Here is a 23,042-nt window from a genome sequence, read left to right on the forward strand (position 1 = left end):
AAGCATTTCTAACTGACTGGGCCACCCAAGCATCCCTGTTTTTGTTTTTATTTTTATTTTTCAATTGTCCGCTGACTTCCCTGTGAATTTTGTTCCTGCTGACAAATTCTGAATACACCGATCTATGGATCTGAACAGCGGAGTATTTTTTTCCCCGAGGTGTGGAGTGATTGGGCAGCCTCGTCGCTGTAGACATACTGTATATTCTGAAGCATTTTCTTCTTCTTGTTTCTTTCTGGGACTGAGTAAAAGCAGCTGGTAAAATCCTTCCACTTACATCGTTGGAGACACGGCCTTCAAGTGGTGGGGTGGGTGGGCAGAAGATGAAGACTTAGCACAGTTTTTGGATGAGGAAAGTGAAACCCAGAGACCCGAATCTTCTGACTCGTGCAGATATCCTGCTGCGGTCTCTAAATGTCTAAAGGATGGCACTGATCTACCCGTAAGATCCGAGCTTGTGTTGTTTTTGTTGTGGTCGTTTCGTTTTGTGTTGTGATCGTGTTTGGAAGCACTGGTCTTTCTGTGTCTTGGGAGGTCTTTACATTTTACTTTATTTGGAAAATTCAGTTTGAGGCAATCATTATAACAAGAGTTTTGGAAGCCTTGAACTCTCTGAAAATAAAAAGTCTCCCATTTCCCCTCTGCTTTGGCTCTCTGCTGGAGGAGAGCACTTATGTCACTAAAAACAATGTAGTTTGCTTATCTAATTTCTGCCCTGTGTTCCTATTCATGGATTCCCATTGCTCTTAGCAAAAAATGCCCTTCTTCTTCAGACTATTTGCAGTACTCTCCAGGCTTCACCCCTGCCTCTCTCTTTAATCAGTCTTGTCTTTTTTCATTCTCCCACTTAAACTCTATGTTTCAGCTACTTTGAATTTCTTAGATTATTTCAATTCCTTGCATGTGTGTGGCTTCTTTTCTCTTGCTTCAGGGCCTTTGAACATGCTGTTCCCTTTGGGTTAGAACACTTTTCCTGCCATCTTCCTTTGGCTCACTGCAGTCCTCCATGTCTTCTGGGAGCCCTAGACTGTCCATTCCCACAGTGTCTGCTTTTCCTTTGTTAAAGGGCTCATCTCACTGAAGTTTCTTTTTATAGTCTGTCTTTTCTGATAGACTAGTTTCCTTGGGAAGGCAGGCCTACCGTCAAGAGAAAGGAAACAAGTTAAAATTACTGTAGTCTGATTAAAAAGACTTTTATATTAGACTGGCATTGCACAACATTTTAAAATTTATGAAGTCCTTTCAGTGTAATATAATTTTGTGAACCCCCTCAGGAATTTAAAAAATAATGGTGTCATTTTTATAAACTATGATAAAGAGGTGGATTTAGGTAAAACATTTTCTTTTATATCAACATTATTAACATTATATTGCACAGTTTATTTTAATAGAGACTTAAATTTTTAATAGCTTCCATTGTATAGAAGGTAATTTTTTTCTTTCCTCACTGAACAAATGATGTGTACTTTTTAATTTTTTAGCATAAATGATGTAACAAAGACTGTGATTTGCCAAAAATAAATTTAAAAATAAAATATTGTGCTTTGTTTGGGACTGAATACGCATGAAAGGATAGTTGGAAATTTAATGACCTGTGAATACATTTTTTTAAAAAAATAAGAGAAACTTTTTTTTTTTTTGACCTTGTGGTTAGAACTTTTGTATTTTGCACTCTATTTAAAAACAGCTTCTTGGGGCGGCTGGGTGGCTCAGTGGGTTGGGCCTCTGCCTTCGGCTCCGGTCATGATCCCAGGGTGCTGGGATCGAGCCCCACATCGGGCTCTCTGCTCAGCGGGGAGCCTGCTTCCTCCTCTCTCTCTGCCTGCCTCTCTGTCTACTTGTGATCCCTCTCTCTGTCCAATAAATAAATAAAATCTTAAAAAAAAAATAAAAAAAAATTAAAAATAAAAACAGCTTCTTGGGGCGCCTGGGTGGCTCAGTGGGTTAAGCCTCTGCCTTCGGCTCAGGTAGTGATCTCAGGGTCTTGGGATTGAGTCCCGCATCGGGCTCTCTGCTCGGCAGGGAGCCTGCTTCCTCCTCTCTCTCTGCCTGCCTCTCTGCCTACTTGAGATGTCTCTCTGTCAAATAAATAAATAAAATCTTTTGAAAAAATGACTTCTTATATATAATTTTCAAGTTTTGTTTCTAAATGGTGAGATACCAAAAATAGTTCCAACTGTGTATCTGCAAGGCGGTAACACATTATAGGTAGGGAATGCCTTTCTTCCAGAACTGAAAAGCCAGTAAACTGTAGCATGCTCAAAAAGCACCTTGGCCTGAATGGAGTTTGCTAGGGGTTGGGGGTAGGGGAGAATGGGGAGTTGGTGTTTAATGGGGACAGAGTTTCAGCTGGGGAAGAGGCACACATTCTGGAGATGGATGGTGGTGACAGTTGCACGGCAGATGTGAATATATTTAATGCCACTGAACTGAACGCTTAAAAAATGGTTAAAATGGTAAAATTTATATTGTGTAAATTTTACCACAGGAAAAAACCACCTTGGCCTAGTTAGTGATGTTTGACTCATCACTCCCAACCGTTGTGTGCACTCACATGATATACAGAGGCTCTAAACTGTCCAATTTTAAAAGGAAGATTGGGAAAACATTCCTGTTACTGATTTTTTAAAAAGACAATGGAGCAGCAGCCATTGGCTATGTGAAGGCTTTGGAAGACATGTGTCCACTGCTGGGCATTCACAATCTACTGCTTGGTCGACAGCCTTAGCGAATGTCGGTGGAAGTATCAGGAGACCAGGTTTTGAGTTCTACCCAGAGATGGATGTCCTCTACGGTAAGCCCCATGATGCTCGGCTACTAGACCACTTTTCCAGAGAGGACAGGCTATTGCTGCTTCCTTCCTAATCATGAGAAGAGCGGAAGATATAGGTAATAGGGGACTGGATACGAAGGAGAGACACTGAAACCATGGCCTAGTTTGTGTGCCACTTATACCTCCTATTTGCCATTGGCCTTCACTCATCAGTGACTGGGGATGGTCCTGTGCTCCCCTCCTTTCCCTGGGCCTCTTGGAGCGAGGAGGAAGCAGATCCTGCCACTTGCTAACTGACTCTGTGGGTGTTGCTGTGGGTCGGTGGAAGGGACAGGGACATGAACGTTTCCTGGTGGTTATGTGTGTCACTAGGGTTCACAGGGGCCTTCTGTAATCTTCTCACGGGCCTGTGTGATCTTTGTAATTCTGAAACCCTGGTTGTTGATGTTTAGAAAGCGTGAGCTTATTGGAAAGCGATAGTCTTATCTTCTATGTAAGTATTACCAAAGACCATCATACCTTTTCATTTGTAGTATGCTTACAGATTCTGGCATCTGGATTATGGAATAATCCATATTCAGCAATACTGAAAAAAAAGATTGCAAATGGGAAGTGATATTTAGGAAAACCCTGCCAATTCACATTCTCACAGGGGAGCCCTGTGTTCACCTTCTGGTCAGCCCTGGGCAATTAAAACTTTTGTTCCTGTAAAGTTTCCCCCTAAAAAGGTTTCATTGTGAAAAATGCCCTGTGGGCATTACATTGTGAACTCTTTTGTGGCTATCATAAATAATGGGGCAAAAACACTTGTCAGAATATGGTAGAGCTGATTAGATAATGCATCTCTCCTTTTAAATTTTTGGTTGGCTTTCTGTTTTCATTTTTAAAGGAATAGCTATTGCTTTCTTACAGAATAAGAAATGCTCATTATAAAAAATCCAAGCGAAACTGGGAAGTACAAAGAAATGAGCAATAAATTGTTACACCTCGCATTACACCAAGAGTTCTTTTTTTTTTCTTTTAAAGATTTTATTTATTTATTTGTCAGAGAGAGAGAGAGAGAGAGCACAGGCAGAGGCAGAGGGAGAAGCAGGCTCCCTGCTGAGCAAGGAGCCCAATGTGGGACTCGATCCCAGGATGCTGGAATCATGACCAGGGTTGAAGGCAACGGCTTAACCAACTGAGCCACCTGGGCATCCCTACACCAAGAGTTCTTCATTCATTTATTTAATGAGTATTCCTTGAGTGCTCCCTATGTGTTAGGGACCAGGGATCAGCAAGGAATAAAGCAAAGAATTCCTTGCTATCATGGGGCTTCTGTTCCAGCGGAAGGATGAGATGATAAATAAATACCTAAATAGATTTATAAATGTCTTGAAGAAAAATATAATTGGGTAAGGACATAGAGGAGCTCTTTCAGGTGGAATGGCCGCAAAGGCTCCTTCAGAAGGTGACATCTGGGCTGAGAACAGAGTGAAGTTAGGGAGCTAACCATGTGAATGTTGGGGAAGCATGCTTCAAACCAAGGAAAGCACATGCAAAGGCCCTGAGGTGAGATTGTACTTGGAATGTTCTATGAACAGAGAGACCAGTGTGGCTGGAGACCAGTGAGTAAGAGTGAATATAATGGAGAAACTGGTGAGACAGTCAGGGACTAGACCATGTCAGGCTTTAGAAATCCTTCAGCTTTTTTTCTCCAATGAGAAGCTGTTGGAGGGTAATGAGCAGGGGATAGGCTACAGGGGAGTGAAGGTGGCAGCAGCAGGACCCTTAGGAAGCTCCCACCGTAATTCAGAACAAAATGATGCTGATTTAGATTTAGTTGGGAATGGTGGGATTGGTGGAGGGGATAAGACACAGTTGGATGATGGACACATTTTGAAGGTAGAGCTAATTAAGGATTTGTTCGTGAATTGGATTGGGAGTTTGAGAGAGAGAAAAGAGTCAGTACTGACTCCTAAGTTTTTTTGGTCTGACAGGTGAATGGGGGTGCTCTTAGTGAGATGGAGAATCAGGATGAGTATTGAGAGCTGAGTTTGGGCATGTTTAGTTCTAAGTACCTGTTAGCCATCCGAGAGGAACTAACTATTAAGGCATTTATAGGAGGCAGGAGTTCAGGAAGCGGTCTAGACTAGGGATTCAAATTTGGAAATTACCAGACACAGAACTGGAAGAGATCTACAGAGAGCAATTAGAGATGGAAGTGAGGTCCTAGAACTGAGCTCAGGGAGCAGTGAGAGGTTGGAAGGAATGGGGGAAGGTCCAGCCAAGGAGACTGAGAATGTGTCTTCAGGGGCATATTAGGAGAGGATGGTGTCCCAGGACCAGGGAGTGAGCCCCTCTCTCCGGTCTGGTGGCGTGGAGGAAGCCACATCCTGTGAATCGGCATTGTGTAGGTCATTCCTGTCACCACCACGAGAGTGGACAAACACTGGCTCCAGTGAGCTAAAGAGAAAAAAGGAAGAGAGAAGGTGGAAGCAGAGAGTATGGACAACCATTTTGAGTTTTCTTGTAAGGAGAAGGCAAGATGGAAAAAGCTGAAAAGGAGCAGGGAGATCAAGGGAAATTGTGTGTGTGTGTGTGTGTGTGTGTGTGTGTGTGTGTGTGTATACACGGTTGTGTTTAATAAGATGGGGCAAATAGAGCCTGCTTGTTTGCTTATGGGAATGATCCAGTAGAGGGGAAAATGATGATATTAAACACAAGCATATGATTTTAGTGAGCAAGAACTAATTTTATAAGAATGGCATTAGGCCATATGTGCTTTAAAAATAAAAACAATTGAATTTAATTTTGCTTGAATTTAGAAGAAAAAAGAAATTGAAGTGAAGGTTAAGGACTTGCTGACCACCTCGTACATGTTTCTGTGCCTCAGAAGATCATAGCTCTTATAAGCTCTCCCAAAGGCTAAGAAAATGATTAGGAAGATCTTGTGGAGGCTGAGGTCATTGTTAATATTTTAAACCATATTTTTAGCTCAGTCTTCACTTTGAGACAGATTGGCTGATTCCTTGCCTGGCAGGATTAGGTGATTCATATCCTTACACTTTCTTGTACCTCTCTTCCCCATCTCCTAATTTTTAGAGCTTATCTGGATTTTTTCTTTTTTTTTCCTTGCTTGGCAGTATTGCTAACATTTACATTCTGCCCTGCACACTCTCCTGTGTTTGTTCTTGGCACTGTGTCTCCTGCCTCTTCTTTTACCACAGTGTCTCTCTGCTTGTGGTTTTATTTTGATTTATCTATTGGGTGCAGGATTTCTGTTTCACAGGAGGGGTTCATGGGTCTATATAGGCTGAGATCTTTCAAGTCTGCAGATGTTGGAGTCTTTTACACTTGACTCAGCTAGCCGTACTATTCTTGGATCACAGTTATTTTCCCTGATAACATTTTTAGAACATGGCGCCATCATCTTCAGGCCTCTGTCATTGCTTTGGAGAAATCTGACCCCTGTTTTGTTAGGAATGTTGCTTTATTCTCCATTGATTCTTAAATGATTCTTTCTTTATCCTTGAGGTTTAAAAATGTAAACATCATATGTCCTGATATTGACAGTTTATGTACATTTCCCGGTCTACAGTATGCTTCTTCTACCTGCAGATTTAGTTCTTTCATTTTAAGGAAATAGATCTGTGTTCTCTATCTGGTTATTTGTTCTGTCCTATTGTCTTCTTTTGTGTTTATGTATCTTAAGCCCCCCCCCCCTTTAAAAACATGCCATTAATTAGATTTAAAAAACCCTTTAATTGTGAAAAATTCTAGACATATAGAAACGTAGGTAGAATAGTGTTATTGACCCCCCCATGTACCCATCACCTTGCTCAGCTCACCGCAGGCCTGTTTTGTCTATATCTCCTCATCCCTCCCACTCCCTTCCATCACTTTGAAGCAAATACCAGACATTATTGATCCTTGAATATTTCAGTACTTGTCTCTAAGAGAAAAGAACTTTTTTTTGTAAACTTAACCACTAACAAAGTTCATCTCTTCTGTTTATAATCCATTTATTGTATATATAATGACATTGCTCTCTTTTGTTAGATCAGCAGTATTTTTTTTTTCTTTTTTCCCTCCAAAGATATGATGGGTGACTGTAGTTGCTGGGCCTCAAAATCAGGAAGGCGAAACCAAGGGAACGAGCCAGGGAACTCTCTCTGGTACAGATGGCACATCCGATCAGGCAGTCACAGAAGTTGTAGAGACGGGAAGTGTCCGCTGGTTCCTTGGTGGTCTCCGAATTTCTAGTGTTCACGTGAACTGTGGAGGGAATGGGAGGAGGACCCAGAATGTACAGTTTCTTTTCCAGCAGGAAGTGAAACTTAGGCCTTTTCTGACTCAGTAATAACCGTGAAGAAGGAGCTGAGTGGTTTGAAGACTGTGTTCTAGTTCTGTTTTTCGTGGTCATGTGGTTTATTCTAGAGCTTTTTAATCTGTAGGTCGAAAAATGAGCAGGTCATGAAATGAAATTAGTGGGCTGTAGCTAGCATTTAAAAAGGCATGGAAGAGCGCCTGGGTGGCTCAGTTGGTTAAGCCTCTGCCTTCCGCTCAGATCATGGTCCTGGGGTCCTGGAATGAACCCAGCGTCAGGCTTCTTGCTCAGCAGGGAGTCTGCTTCTCCCTCTCCCTCTGCCTGCTGTTCCCTGTGCTTGTGCTTGCTCTTTTTATCAAATAATAAATGAAATCTTTTTTTAAAAAAAGACATGGAGGTGCGCCTGGGTGGCTCAGTGGGTTAATAAGCCTCTGACTTCGGCTCAGGTCATGATCTCAGGGTCCTCGGATTGAGCCCTGCATCGGGCTCTCTGCTCAGTGGGGAGTCAGCTTCCCCCCTTCTCTCTCTCCACCTGCCTCTCTGCCTACTTGTGATCTCTCTGTCAAATAAATAAATAAAATCTTAAAAAAAAAAGACATGGAAAATATGAATTTATAGCATGTAGTAAGGATACATAGTTTATGAAACTTCTGGGGTGTGTGTGTGTGTGTGTGTGTGTGTGTGTTGTCTTGTAAAAGTTTGGAAGCCACTAATTTATTCTATTTGATACCTATGACTTTATGTACTTTCTTGTCTAGAGAGTTATAGGATCGCACAGCCCATGAGGCAGAGTTGGTTTGTGTGTTTAACAGAAATATATATAGTACAATGTACTTGGAACTGTTCTGATGAGTTTACAAATATTAACTCCTTAAATCTCTAAGAGGGTATCGTTATTGTGGAACTTTTACACATGGAGACATTTGGGCACAGAGCAGTTAACTAACTTGCCCAGAATCCCACAGCTAGTAAGTGGTAGAGCTGGCGTTTTGAGCCCAGCCAGATTGGTTTCCAAGCGGATTTTGCTCTGTGCCTCTCCAGTTGAAAGCATCTCTAGGTGGGGGCATGGACTTTTCCCTTTTGCTTTCAAGAGGAAATGAAAAAAGTTGTTTTGCTCCTCTTCCCTCTGCAATATACTTAAACATTCATAGCTGAGATAGTGAGAATGAGGACTTTTATTTATTCATTTATTTTTAAAAGAATTTTTATTTATTTGTCAGAGAGAGAGAGAGCACAAGCAGATGGAGTAGTAGGCAGAGGGAGAGGGAGAAGAAGGCTCCCTGCTGAGCCAGGAGCCGGACCCAGGGCTTGATCCCAGTTACCGGGATCATGAACTCAGCGGAAAGCAGACGCTTAACCAACTGAGCCACCCAGGCGCCCCATGACTTTTATTTGTTAAATTGAAGAAATTCAGGGATCCCTTTTATTAACCAATCAACATTGCCAACTGGGAACTGAAGGGTTCCTGTGTGAAAGACAACCAGACGAGTCCGTATCTCAGCTTCATACACAGAGGCAGGGGAGTGGTGAAGAGCGCGGTTTTTAGAAGTAAACATATCTGGTTCAAATCCTTTTGTGATCTTTAACTGTCTGGGTGACCTCGGGCAGTCCACTAATCTCTGAACCTCTGTGGTCCTTCATCTGTAAAAGTGGGAGGAGTCAAAGTTGACTTTTAATGGGGACTCACGGGGCACCCGGCTCATAGTCAGCCCTTCATCTCTTCAGTTTTCGTAACAACCCATGGGTACGGCTGCTGTTACAAGCTCCATTTTATAGATAGTGAAACAGATTGACAGAGATTAAGCATTTTTAAAAAAAGTTTTTAAAAGATTTTATTTATTTATTTTACAGAGATCACAAGTAGGCAGAGAGGCAGGCAGAGAGAATGGGGGAAACAGGTTCCCTGCTGAGCAGAGCCTGACACAGGGCTCGATCCCAGGACCCTGAGATCATGACCTGAGCCAAAGGCAGAAGCTTAACCCACTGAGCCACCCAGGTGCCCCGAGATTAAGCATTTTATCCAGGGATGCACAGCTAGCTCTCGGCAGAGCCAGAGTCGAAGCTCTGGTCCCTCCGAATGCAGAGTCTGCACTCTTTAACCACTCGGCTTTCCTGCAAGCTTACCCCATTGGGATGTTTTAAGGATTAAATGAGATCATGTACCTTTACACTTGAATGGTGACTCGACTTTCTGTGAGCTTGTTTGGCTCATAGTAAGTACTTAATAAATGGTTTCTATGATCCCTGTTGAATACCATCTTAGACAAGACAGTGCCTGTCCGTAACTTCAGTGGAGGCAGTTTTCCTTTCGAGAGAAAATAAGCTGTAGTCGACGACACGAGTTCTTATAACCAACCCATCGCTTGATGTATATGTTGACTTCTTGAAAAATAATCGGTTAGCTATTCTCAAGGATCTGCTTAGCAGAAGAGACGGTCTATGCAGCATCGAGAACAGTGCCTGGTACATGGTAAGTGTCTTCGTCTGGGTTTCTTAGAAAATAGAGCCAAACACACAGGCTTACACTTTCTTTGGGAGAGCCACCTCGGGGAAGCAGGAATGCGGAGACAAGGGAAGTGACAAGTGGCAGGGAAAGAGAGCAAACGTAAGAGGCCGCTTGTAAACTGGCGACAGCTTCACCAGAGTCTGATGGTTTGTCCCACGGGACATCTTCAGAGAAGCTAGAGGAAGCTCCTGCGTCTCTGAGGCGTTCCTTGGGGCAAGGAGAGAGAAGATTCCATTTGCCCACTCCCATCTGTTGGTTGAGGGTTGACTTCATGGAGTTTCAGCTCTCCTGTGCTTCTTGGTCGCATGGCTGGTGGCTGGGGCAGTCTGTCCAAACCTCAGGCCTCCGTGGCAATGAGGAGTCCCTGGGGCGGGACGTGAGAGGCCTGCTGCACGGGTACAGGGCCAGGCGCTGTCCGGCTTGAAGGCCAAGGCCCAGCCGCAGTAGCTGGAGCGGCATGAGCGGTTCCAGCCGGCCAGCCGGCCAGCCAGGCGGTTGTGCTGGTCTTGGGTGATGTATACACGGGGTCTGCCTAGCATGTTCTTGGTAGTGATTGACTGCTCTAACCACCCACGTTAGCAAACTGCCCGGCTCTCTTATTTAAGTGCTTTGCAGTTACTGACACTTGTAGATCTGTCTTTCATGCTCAGTCTACTTTCCCATCTCCTCTTCCTTTGCTTTCCACCTAAATGGAGGGGTCCGTAGGCCTAGGCTTACTTCTCGTTCATTCTGAATGCTTTCTATGGGCAACTGTGTTCACTTTTATCGTTAACGTCATACTTCTGTCTACTTGCTGATGGCTCCCAAGTGCTTGTGTCCAGACTTGACCTTCTCCTGGGAGCTCCGGACTGGAAAATAAAGCTGCCTTTTCCAACAGGAAGTTCCACAGGCACTTCAAAGACCAAGTGAATGTCTCGGTCCTCTGTAATCATCGTGGTTCCTCTCCCTGCCCCACAACGAGTGGGTGCTCGGTCCATGCTAGTTGAACTACACCTGGAATAACCTGTCGACCCCTCCTGCCAAGCTAGATCCTGTGCAGAAGGAGATAAGCCTTCCAGAGTCAGCGCTCTAGGAATTTAGGGTCTGGATTTTAATACTCATCTGGTTTGTATTTAGTTTGTGCTAGAATCTTGAGCAGCCTACAGTTTACTGTTGTCCCTTACTATAGTGGACACGTTTAAATTGACATTTTTTCTTTCGAAGCATTGTTCGATTGGAGATCGCTTGGGTTTGGACTCTGCTTGTGCCATCCTCTTGCTCTTCGAGACCCTTGCTTTATTTGCAGTTTACGGAGCCTTTATGAACTGCATTTGTATCTGACCTGCATCTTGCTTTTCTGTTCCGCTCCTTGCCCCACGATCCCATACTCTTCTGACCCAGAAGTGCTACTCAGAGCCTCCTGAGCCAGATCTGCCCAGTTCTGCCTCCTTGCCTTTGCCTTAGTAGCCGCAGCCCTCCTTCCTTTGGCACCTTTATGTCTCCGTAATCCTCCCCAGCTCGAGGCCCCAAGACTAAGGCAGATCCATGCTGGTTTATACTGATCTCGTCTCTGAGCATCTCAAACATTGTTTTGGTGCTTAGTATGCACAGGCTTATGCTGTTGAATACTATTGCATTTAGTCCTCCCCCCCCCCCCCAATTGGATGATAAACTCCTTGAGAGTAAGACAGTGTGTTAGATTTTCTTGTGTGGTCCTGTGATTCATTACTCGGACCTTTGCACAGGGACAGTGCAAGATAAATATTTGCTGGATTTGTTGGTTGATCACTGTGGTCCTGGGGAACCGACTTTCAGTTGGCCTCTAGCACCGAAATGAGGGCCATCAGGTGACATTTCCCAGAGGAGCTGTTGGTCATGTCATTGGAGATCTTTAGTTTGTAATACAAGTTAATTCTAGACTTTGGACTTTGGGAATTTTGTTTCTTAAACATCTCAGGCAAGGCCTAGGAGCTAAAATTACTACTTTGGCATTTGATGTAGCAGCCTGTTCATTTGGGAACCTTTTGTCTTTGACTTTCTGTTGAATCACTTGAAAGACCCAAGGCAGCTTGCCAGAGCAATTGCGATGATTCAAGTTCATTGAGATATTCCCCTTTGCACCCTCCTCCCCCTTGGCTTTACGAGGTTGCTTTCTGTGTTCATTGGGGGGCTTGCAAGTTAATGGGTGACAGAGTGTCCTTTGGAAACTCCTAGGACCATTTTTCTCCTCTTCCTTCCCATGGTCTGGTTTCCCTTTGTCTCCAGAGCTGTGTGTGTTGTTTTTAGATGGTGTGAAGTTAATGCAAGGAGAAGAGAGGTTCTTTTTTTATAACTTTGGGATAATCTACTGCTCAGGCAGACAGTTAGGAAGATGGCCAAACTTAAAAGTACAACAGAAAGAACCGTGGTGAAAAGGGAAGCCAGAGGGACCAGAACTTCACTCCTGCCTTCCTCCTGCCAAGATCACTGTCTTGCCTTTAGACCCAAAGATCTCTCTGACCTGTCCCCTCTGCTCACCACCGCCTAGGGAGGGATAGTTTAGAATCCCTAGTTTTTAGGACCACTGGCTCTAAAGCGTGTATTATTACTAATAATTAGAGCTAGTGTGGGCAGGGATTTTCCACTCATGGAATTCTCCTGCTCATGGTGACTTCTGTACCGTTCAGCCTGGATTGCACATTAATGCTCACTCCATCTCTTAATTTAGAAGGCCTAGGAACCCATCCAGCAGACCTCCTCTGATCTTCCTTCGGCTCTTTTTCATCATGACACACACTTTGACCAGCTCCATTTCTGGCTGCATGAAATCCAGACTCCTCTGTTAGCTTTTGAGCTGCTCCTCCCCACGTTACCCTTATCTCTGACCAGGCCTCAAGGTACTCTTTGTTCTAGCTCAACCATCCTCCTCACTACCTCACAGAAAGGCCATGTTCAAACATTCCCATTTCTTGGCTTAGGTCTTAATCTTCCTCTGGAATATGGCCTCTTCACCCTTCCACTTACTGAAATTCTAGCCATCCTAGGAACACCAGTTCAGACTTCTGTGTCCTCCCTTCTTCTCTGCCTCTTTCTCCCCCCTCCCTTCCTCCCTCCACAAATTTGACAGCCTGCCAGATGTTGTTCTGGGTCCCAGAGGTATGTTGGTGAACTGGAGAGACAAATTCTTCCTCTCAAGGACTTTAGTTTTCATCAAGAAGCCTTGCTTTAGTCATGTTAGTCCTCGCTACACTTTCTGAGACCTCAAAACTTTTATTAGTAGCATTTATTCCTAAATTCAAGTATACATATACAGCACACACCATATAGTATACAATAACATGAAAATTTAGGTAATACAGCTATCTATCTGTTAAATAAATACCGGGCATAATTTATGTAACATAATATCTAGCATAACTTAGGTAGTGCATTAGTACATAAATTTCAAAAATGTATATTTTGATTCCGTCTTCACAATTAGATTGTTAGTTCCTTGAGCATAGGGAACTTAATGATGCTTCCGAGCACTTTAGAATCCTTCACTTTATTCATGAGGACTCCTTTGTTTCTAAGGAACCAAAAATCCAATGCAAACTATTTTAAGCAAAAAAGTGAGTGAGTTGGCTTATGATGCTAAAGGGGCCAGGGATAAGCCTGGCATCTGGCCATGACTTGGTTCAAGGGCTCAAGTTTCCTTTTCCCAACTCTCAGCTCTGTTTTCTCCGGGTCAGCTCCATTCTCAAACCGGCTTTCCAGTCATGGTGGCAAAATGGCGGCCGCAGTCTCGGATACTCATTGTCTTCAGCTCTTGGCCTGTAGGTAATGTCCACCATCTTTGGAGAGGGCAGAGGTGGAATCCGCTTTACCAAAACCACATGGACTAAGAGTTGGGGAGGCTCTAGATGCAGAGAAGGAGAAAAGATAATTATCTATCACATCCCCTGTTCTGGAAGCTTCGTAGCTATTATTGTTTGGTTGTTGGATTAACTCATGTCTAGTTTTATGTTGTGTTTAATAGGGTAAAGTAACGATGAAAAAGGCCATCAGTCACTCTTCGAGGAGGAGTATTTGCTGTTTTCTACTTTATCAAAAGTAGCTTGATGATGGCCTTTTCTTGGAACAGTGACAACTCAACCATAAGTGATAGTATCAGGCATTGAAAGAAGGGGTATGGCAGGTGGACTGAAGCTGATATATGTCTCCTTTTCCTCTATTACTGTGAGCACACCTCGTTTATTTCTACTATTATTTCTCCTTGTTTGCTATAGGCTTTTTCACTGATTTCTTCCCTAGTGTTGTGCTAATTTGGAGTGAGGACTGCTGTCTTTCTATTCTTGGTGCACCCGTCAGGTGCACAAATACATTTTTATGATAAGAGTAGGTAAGAAAGGACAGTGGCTTGGGAACCCAATGACCTGGGTTTCAGTCCGACATCCACAGCTAAATAGCTATGTGATCTTTGGCAGTTCCTCTCCTTTCTCTGGGCTTTGGTTCTGTCATCTGTCCAATAAGGATTTTGGAAGACCCTCCCATTACTGAGTTTGTAGAAGAGCAAACCAGTAGGGTGAAGAGCCAGACTTGGCAGGGCATCCGAGCATTTTGTTTCCTGGGGAACAGTTTTGATAGGGGCTGATTACCCTTGAGATAAGAGGTCTTGGTAAGAGATACGCAGGGTAGAGCCTGATGAAAGCTTCAATTGTCTTCTTATATAACACTTGCTGGAAAGGTACTAGGAATTAATATTCCTGAGGTGGCTGAGGTGACATCATGTGTTTGTGAAAGGGCTAAAAGCAGGTAAGGCAGATTCTGTGGAAAAAGACTGGCAGTCAGTCCCAGTTCCAGTAGGGTACATGGGCTGATCTCATGCCCTGTGTTCTGAACAGAACCGGTGGAAGTTGCAGCTCCTATCCCTTAGGTGCCAGATCATCAAGGAGAAGGCGAGGGCCTGCCTGTGTAACCCTCCTGTGAGATTACATTTTTCTCCTGACCTACCCACCCATCCTCATTTTCTCCTCAGAAATGTGGGACTCCTAGGAGGGGATTTTGTGTGACTTCATCAGAAAATTCCTGAAGAAGGAATTTTGAAAGAGGGGAAGAAAGGGACTGATATCTCTGGATTGAAAGCAACAGACTGAACAAAATTCTCCTCTGCTCTGCTGACTGGTGAATTCCCTGGGTGTTCTCTGAAGTGAGGACAGTTTTCAGAGGACTGTGTCTCCTGTGTTGGCAGGTGTTCTATAATTTAGCATCTACATGATTAGAAGTGTGGCAAGGCCCTGTTTTTATTAAATGATCAGTATCCTGTTAGGGCTAATTTTTCTTCTAATTTCATCCTTCTTGTGATCTTTCACCCTCTTTCCAAAATGGAAATGAGCCTCCTTCTAACTCCCAGGACAGGTGTACTTAGGATCTCAGCTGTGGCCAAGTGTGGACAAGGAGTCGGCACCTGCCGGGGGAAGGTATGGGTATGTCTGCCGATCCAATATTTGAACTCATGCATAAAAGCATTCCTTGCTGGTTTTAATCTGACACCGTTTGGAAATGATGGAACAATGGTCTGCTCGTGGAGTTCAATGTCATGGCCAAGCTTTCCAGCCAGAGGGGCAGCTTCCGGTATAGGCTTTAAGAATATTCAGTGCAGAACTGAGATTCAGCCCATGCAAATGGAGAAATGGAAACCAAGAATTCCTTCCTCTTTTTGGTGCCACTTTGTTGGGCCATTTTCCCCTTAGCTAGCAGGATGGCGCTCAAAAGAACATGATTTTGGGGGGCGTTAAATTTTGTAAATGAGATGTAATTCACATACCACAAAATTCACCCTTTTAAAAGTACACGAATTCAGTGGGGTTGTTTTTCAGTGTGTGCACAAGCTTGTACAGTGATCACCACTGTCTAATTCCACAACGGTGGCATTAAATTTTGACTTGAATCTTTGAGTGAAGTATCAACCAAAGGTCAACTCTGATGTTCAGGAAACTAGTTTTAAAACTTTTGTTCTTTTTTTCAAAGGAAACTACAGAAATGTCATTAAAAAAAGAAAAAAGTAATAGAAAAAAGAGCCAGAGGATGTTGAATTTTTCTTAGGCTTGTTTTTTTTTTTTTTTGGTTTCTTTTGTCTCCTACTGATGATTTTTTTTCGTCCTTGGTCTTTGGGTTGGGACTTACTCCCGTGACTTTGCTATAATAACCAGTATTAAAAGTAAAAGCAATAAGACTGTCCTTGCTTTCTTTTCCTCTCTTTCTTTGTCAAGCCAGGCTTCGTTAGGGCAGGGCGCAGGGTTGTTTCATTCATCCCCACCATCACCTAGCTCAGGCTCTACTGTACAACAGGACTCAGTAAAGATTTAGTGAATAAATGGGCTGTGTTTGGTGCCCAGGGGAGGTCGTTTTGGCATGTATCACTCAAGGCTCATAGTGACCTTGTACTTGGGCTTTGTGGATGACCATGGAATTCATTTGCATCCCTTGAGGTACAGCTGCCTCTAGAAAACGAGAGCCTGACTTCTTCAAGTTCTAGGGACCGAACCTACAAGGACCCCATCACCTGCAGTTCCCAGGGACGCTCATCCAAACTGGACCTCACATGCCTTCCTGAGTGGATATGGTGAAGCACAGTGTGGGTGGTGCGAGTGTGTGTCTGAGTGTACACCCCGTGCACGTGCGTACTCGCGTGAGCACACGATGGGATTGGAAGGAATTCCTCCGTGTTTTTATAAATTGCCCCTTTCTTCTTTCTGCCCCTGTAGTTTATTGGTAGGCCGGGGAACAGAGGGGCCTCCAGCCTGGGCACATGGCCCAGGCGAGCTGGCATTCAGTGGCCTATTGTTTCCTGCCCCTTCTGTGCATGGACAGAGGACTGGGGCTGGCACAGCTGCCTTCTTGGGGACCATTGTTTGTCTTTGCAGTAGCAGCAGCAGCAGCAGCAGCAAAAGTCTGAAGCAGCACATTTTGTGCCGGACAGAGCAGCCATTCTGTCCTGGAGCTGCAGGCCTAGAGGTGGGGGTGGTTGGAGGCCCCCTTACATGTCGTGTGGGCATCCTGAGGCCAGCAGCCAGGGAGGTTTCTCCTTCTAGGCAGATTGTGTGTGTGTGGGGGGGAGCTGCTCTGTGGAGGGGATCAGGAATCCACCACAGTAGCAGTTGGGATCTAGTAGCAGAGACTCTACTTTTCTTGGATCAGGTAGGGGTGTCATTGCTTCCTCACTTTCTCTGCCCTCTGGGCATCCTGGCGGACCTCAGGGTGTGCTCCCAGGACAAAACAAAAAACAAAAAACAAAAAAAACAAAAACAAAAAAAACACTTTCTCCAAAGCTGCCCTGTAGAGTAGATGGAAGAAGCAGGGAAGGGGCCCAGACCAGTCGTGAGCTAGTCGGAACATGGCTCGCTGTCGAGTCAGTGGGCCAGTCCAGACTTGATTCTGAATGATTTCTCAGCTAGAAGGTGGAAAAGGGGATGTTCCATAGGTGGGAGCTATAGAAACTGTAATTTACCCAGAAATACTTCCAGAGCCTCCAGGCTTGTATTCTCTGTCTCTTGTTTCCCTGGTCCACAGTCAAGCTCTTTGGCAAGTTAGACCTTCATTTAGCTTCAGCCTCACTTGCCCCTGGTGGTATGACCCCTTGGTAAGTGACTTAACAGGTCTTACTTCACTTTTCTTACCTGTGCCGTCAGGATAATTGGGGATACCTGATGGGCTAGTTGTGGAGATGAGATGAAATGATGCATTTAAAGCCCCATGAAGGGTCCTCAGTAACCCTTCCTCTCAGAGTCTCCTTGGGGATGCCCGAGAGCGGGGTGTACTTTGTATTACGCTGGCCACTTGAGGCACCCAGGAAAGGCAGGGGCATGTCTGTGTTGGCTGGATGTGCCTGGGTCCTTCTTAGATTGGTTCACATCTTTCAGAGGCCGCCTAGGAAGTGCTGGTTCCTTGGCCAGGGCAATCCTGGAGGGGTCTACCTCTGGAACTTCATGGGTATCTTGGGAATGTGCCTACACTCCTTTTTTTGTTGGAGCGTGATGCATAGTATGTTGTACTGTGTTCCTTTCTGCCCTCCTGGTTAGTGAGATTACTGAGGCCAAGTCTTACGTGAATTTTAGGTGACTCCGAGGGGGCGGACAGACCCATTTCCCACCTACGTCCTCTTGCAAATCTGAAACTGACTGGGTACCTGGAGAGCCTTTTGGCCCCACGATGCTCTGATTTTTCCCTAATGGGCAAGTTGTAAGTAATATCAGTGAGCAGCGTGAATGCGCTCTCCACCCCCAGTCTGCCCACCCAGGGGCTACTACTGCCAGCTTCTACTTCTGTCTACCAATAGGTAGAAGGGGGACAGATACCTCTAGGAATAGTCTTGACAAGGGCTGTTCCCTTTAAGAGGCCCAGAAATCTCTGGCAAGAGCTAGATGCCTGACATTGCCCTCTGCACATCTTCCCCCAACACCCTTGTAATCAGACTCCCAAAAAACACAGAACAAGGGAGCTTTGATGAGTGATGAGGTAGGCGGCTTTTCAGCTCAGCCTTCTGTCTGCTTGAAACCATCCTCTGGGGCTCACTTTCAGTTCAGGTGAGGTTCCCGTAGGCCTGATTGGCATTGACGGTTGGCAAGGGGAAGGCATGGGGACGAAGAGGGTGAGAACTGCACTTACAGATCCCCCGAGATCACCCATAAAGAACCAGATACTTGTGCTACATTCTGATATGGGTGAAAACAGAGACAAAAATGAAGATAAGGATAGATTATAGACGCCCAGTCACTTCAAGGCGAAGCTAAAGGCACCATTTGCCCCTTGTCATTGCTTCCTAAGAGCCTCATAGCTCTGATCCTGGACTTGCCCCTGATTTATCCAGAGCTCAAATGAAAAGGCTAGATTTCCTTACCACCCCGCCCCCTGCATTACATGGCATAGATAGAAAGCTTTGTTATGACTCCATGATTTGGGAATGACTTTGGGGCACGCCTGAGGAAAGGCATAATTACATAGGTGCTCTTTTCCCCTGGGATTGGAACCACCGTCCCAGCCTAACGCACTGGAGCTGAGCAGGCTTGCAGGGGAAAGGTGTGAAAGGATGGCTCCCCTGCGACGGGACCGGGGGTTGGAACGTAGCTTCCGCAGCATACGCACTGCGGGCCTTCTCTGAGCCGAAAGCGTCTGGTTTTGGCAAGCTGCTCCCCGTGGGTGCCAGGGCTCTTGTCAGTAACAAATGCTGTGCCGTATTTGACACAGCTCTGGTTGCATCTGGAGCTGCGTTGCTGTGGTTCCAGAGAGGGTGTTGGCTAACCCTGGGTGAGGACTCTCGGCTAGGCAGAAATCCGCAAGCTAGGGCTTAGCCCGAAGTATTTCTAGCTTTGACACAAAAGAGGCTCTGAGCATCCTGAAGATGAAGCGACAACAGTGTGAGTGGTTATTTCTTAGTGAAAAAAAAATCAGCTCCTTGAAGACTGGTTTACATTCTGTGAAATTGGAAACTATGAAATCTGATCGATGCTCAGAGGTTTGCTTGGCTGGAAGTCTGGTGCTTGTTGCGTTCCTGATCCCCACTGTTTGATCTGGGGCAGGACCCTGTGTATCTCCATTAAAATATCCCGACGGTCACTCACCCTCCTTCATGAAGATGCAGAAATACATCTTGAGACCATGGGAGAAAGTATAAAAAGTAGGAGCTTGGGCTCTAGAGTCAGTCTTTCTGGGTTTGGATCCCAGCTGCACTACATTAGCAGCTTGACTTCCTTAAGAGTCAGTTTTCTCATCTTTAAAATGGGGATGAAAGTAGTGCCTACGGAACAGGATGGCTGAGAGGTGAATCATTAGGCTTTCAGCCAAAAGAGAGCTCAAGTTCTGGCAGTATGCCAGAAACACAGTAAGGTGCTCAGGACATGGTAACCCAAGAGCAGATGCCTGATAAGCAGTTTCTCTTAAATGATTCAGCAGATCCCTGGTTCCAGTTTCTTAGTGGTCTCAGAAGGGTTGGTGGAATTTTTGGAGGTGCCTCATATCCTATGGCCATGTTAAGCTTGAGCCCCCCCCTTTTTTTTTTAATTAAAGGCTTTAAGTTCCTAACTAAATAAAAGGGGTAAATGTGGGTATGTATGTTTCTGTTTTGTTGTGTCTTGACTTTAGGGATCGCCGTCTGACGGTCTAGCCTTGCTTGTGTTGCAGAGATCCGCGCCCAGCTCACGGAGCAGATGAAATGCCTGGATCAGCAGTGTGAGCTCCGGGTGCAGCTTCTCCAGGACCTCCAGGACTTCTTCCGGAAGAAGGCGGAGATTGAGATGGACTACTCCCGCAACCTGGAGAAGCTGGCTGAGCGCTTCCTGGCCAAGACGCGCAGCACCAAGGACCAGCAGTTCAAGTAGGGACTCCAAAAGGCTGCTTTCCGCAGGGACCTTGGGAATGGGGCCCGGAAGGGGGTGAGGCGGGGTGTGACACCTAGATCCGTGCGCATTCTCGAAAGGTGCGCCAGGGACTTCTGACTGGCTAAAGGTAGAGAGCCCTTTCAAGGACGTCTTTCCGTATGGGTCGGATATGCAGGTCAGGATCCTAGAGGGGTCAGAAGAGATGGTGAACTGTGCTAATAATGACAGCACACACTTTCAGAGCGCTTCCTGTGTGCTAAGCGTGGTTCTAAGAGTATTACGTATTTAATTTAATGTATGTATTTAATTTAATCATTTAATCTCCACAAGTTTGTGCATTGATTATTGTTATATCCCCAATTTACGGATGAGGAAACCATGTCATAAAGAAGTTAGGAGGTTGCTTAAGATATCTCTCTGTCTCTTTCTCTATCTCTCTCTCTCTCTCTCTCTCTCACACACACACACACACACACACCCTCTAGTAAATCAATAGCAGAGCTGGGATTCAAATCCAGGCAGTCCAGCTCCAGAGTCTGTGTTCTTAACAAATGACCAAACTGTCTTCAATCGGAAGAAGTGAATGGTGCTGTCGCCGTATGTCTGACTCACTGCCCACATGGTCTGTTCCTTGGGTAGCATTTCATGCAAGTGACCCTTTCACTCTGTCCTTACTGCCATGGCCCTAGTTTAGATCATCACCCCTGTTGTCTGAATGATTGCATTACTCATTATTATCCACAGCAGAGATTCTCAACTCTGCTTTCACATTAGAATTCTCTGGAGTACTTTTTTAAAATGCTGAAATCTGGGCCTCATTCCAGAGCAATTAAGTCAGAATCTCTGGGAGCAGGGCCTGGGTAACGGCATGGTGTAAAAGCTTTGCAGGTGATTGTAACAAACAACTAGCGTCGGGGTCCACAGTGTATGGCTTCTCCCCATTCCAGTCTGCCCAACCCGCTCTTAGCAGATTTAGCCTTCCTGGAACACACTGGAGATTGGACGGGTTCTCTGTGCAATGGCTTCCCACTGTCTATGTTCTTGATGCCCAGGGTGTGGTCTCCCGATATCGACACCACCTAGGATGTTGGAAATGTAGAATCTCCGGTCCCATCCCCAGACCTACCCTGACAAGAGACTCACGTGATTGGTATGCACTTTAAAGTTTGAGAAGTTCTGCTCTAGGCACAGAGGTATACACACCTGGGCTTTTTCTTCAAGCCCCTCTACATCTGGCCCTGACTGGCTTTCTAACCTTACTTCCTGTTCTGCTTTGTTTTTTTTTCCCTCTACTGTACCTTAGCCAAATAAAACATCAGCTCCAACGGGCCTTTGCCCATCCTGTTATTTGAACTTAGGTCCCCATTCTTTATATCTCTGCATGTCAAAGACATACCTGAGATGTATGTCAGACATACCTGGGCTTTGAGACCCGTCTCAGATGCATCATGGTCCAAGAAACTTTCTTGATTCTCCCAAAGGAAAGAATGCTCTCCCTTTTCTGATTTTTATAGCATTTTATTTGTTCTTTTATTAGGGCATTCTGGACTGTCTGCCTTTCATTTTCTTCCCTTCATGGACGGTGTAAGCTTTTTTTGATTCATTTTTCAGCCTCCCACAGTGCCTGGTACAGTATGTGGTTATATAATAGATGCTCATTAAACATTGTTGAATGAGTAAATGAATGAATGAATGTAGGAACTAATGCCAAGTATATCTTGTTTTCCCCCATTCTCTATTTTTATTTATCACTCTAATAATTTGGGACACAAATTTTCTTTTACGAACCAGCTTTGAGCAATGAATATGGAGGCTAAGTTTAAGGAGAACAGATGATACTCTCAGTATAAGCCAGAATGAGAATTTCCTCCAGATGTTTTGTCCTCAGAGCTCCTTATCTTTCCCAAGTCCTGTTCTCTTTATAATAAGCAATCCGGAGAGAATAAAATGTTATTTTAGTATATGATAAATGAAGATTTGGGAGAGAAATCATTTGCTTTAGAAAAATGACTCAATGTTGGATTTATTCTGTTGGTAAGCTACTCCTAAGTTTAAAATAGCATTTGATTTTTAGTACTATCATATTTTCAGCTTAAAGACATATTTACTATATATTAAAGTACAGATGTGCTAATCTCTAAGTCAGCTGAATTGCTCTGATTAAGATCACATACAAGGGATAGGGTGTTTTGGAAGAATTGATTTCCCTTCTGAAAAAGCTGGTACCTGGCTTCATCCCACTGCTCCCCGCAAACAACCAGTGAGTATTTAGTAAGAGCTGTCTGTGTACTCCGTATTGTACAGGCACTGGAAGATACAAGAGAAGTTTATTTTGTGTCTCCACAGGGGGCCATATCTGGCTGGGGAGAAAAGATTTTTAATACAGGAAGCAACCAGAGAGCAAAGCAATACTGATCTCATTAAGAAATCATTGGTTTTGTGTGGAATATAGATGTGATATGAGGTCAGAGAGAAATCATCAGAGATAGATAAAGGATCTGGAACAGTCAGGAGAGTTTTCAGGAAGCAAGTGAGACTTGGGCAAGGTTTTGAGGGTAGATTTGTGTAGCAGAGAACAGCGCGTGTCCTTGAGAGGAAGCAGAAGCGTTTGCTGCCGAGGGGGTCCAGGGTACAGGGGGACGAGGGAGGGATCCACCTTCATTAGAAGGAAGTTTCTTTTCCATTCCTTCAACAAATATCCATTGCACATTCCTTGAACTCCTTCAAGCCAGACACTGTGCCATGGGTATAGCTGTGAACAGGCGCCACGTCTAGCGTAGGACACTTACAGCAGGATGAGGAAACGGACATTAAACAAATCACAGTTAGATGAGTTGAGGTAAGTGTTGCGGAACGGAAGTACAAGGTGCTCTAAGAGCTTGTAAGAGGGGACTTCACTCCTTTTGCTGTCCCTTGATGGGTAATTTACTTTAATAGCTTCCTATCTGATCTTATCCTGAGCAACAATCTACTTGCCCACCAACCCCCCCTTTAAGTACCTGCTGGGTGCTGCGCTCTGTGCCAATTCCTCTGGAGGCTGAGGTAAGCTCTGGAACCCTCGCTAACAGGCAAGAGAGACGTGGGAACAATGTAACGTGAAAGGGGCTTCGGTGGAGGTCTGAGCAAAATATTACGAGATTT

General features: G+C 44.7%; 1 protein-coding gene across 8 annotated transcripts in view; it reads left to right on the top strand.

Annotated features, from left to right (window-relative positions):
- The window catches only part of SRGAP2 (SLIT-ROBO Rho GTPase activating protein 2), a 231,543-nt gene that overhangs the window by 69,440 nt on the left and 139,061 nt on the right, over nt 1–23,042 (top strand). For all 8 annotated transcript variants that reach the window (XM_059146580.1, XM_059146582.1, XM_059146587.1 and 5 more), the window contains exon 3: nt 19,705–19,897. In XM_059146580.1, the coding sequence (XP_059002563.1) occupies nt 19,705–19,897 (193 nt within the window). The remainder of the gene's footprint in view (nt 1–19,704; nt 19,898–23,042) is intronic.

This window comes from Mustela lutreola, chromosome 14 (genome assembly GCF_030435805.1).
Source record: "Mustela lutreola isolate mMusLut2 chromosome 14, mMusLut2.pri, whole genome shotgun sequence".
Taxonomy (NCBI): Eukaryota; Metazoa; Chordata; class Mammalia; order Carnivora; family Mustelidae; genus Mustela; species Mustela lutreola.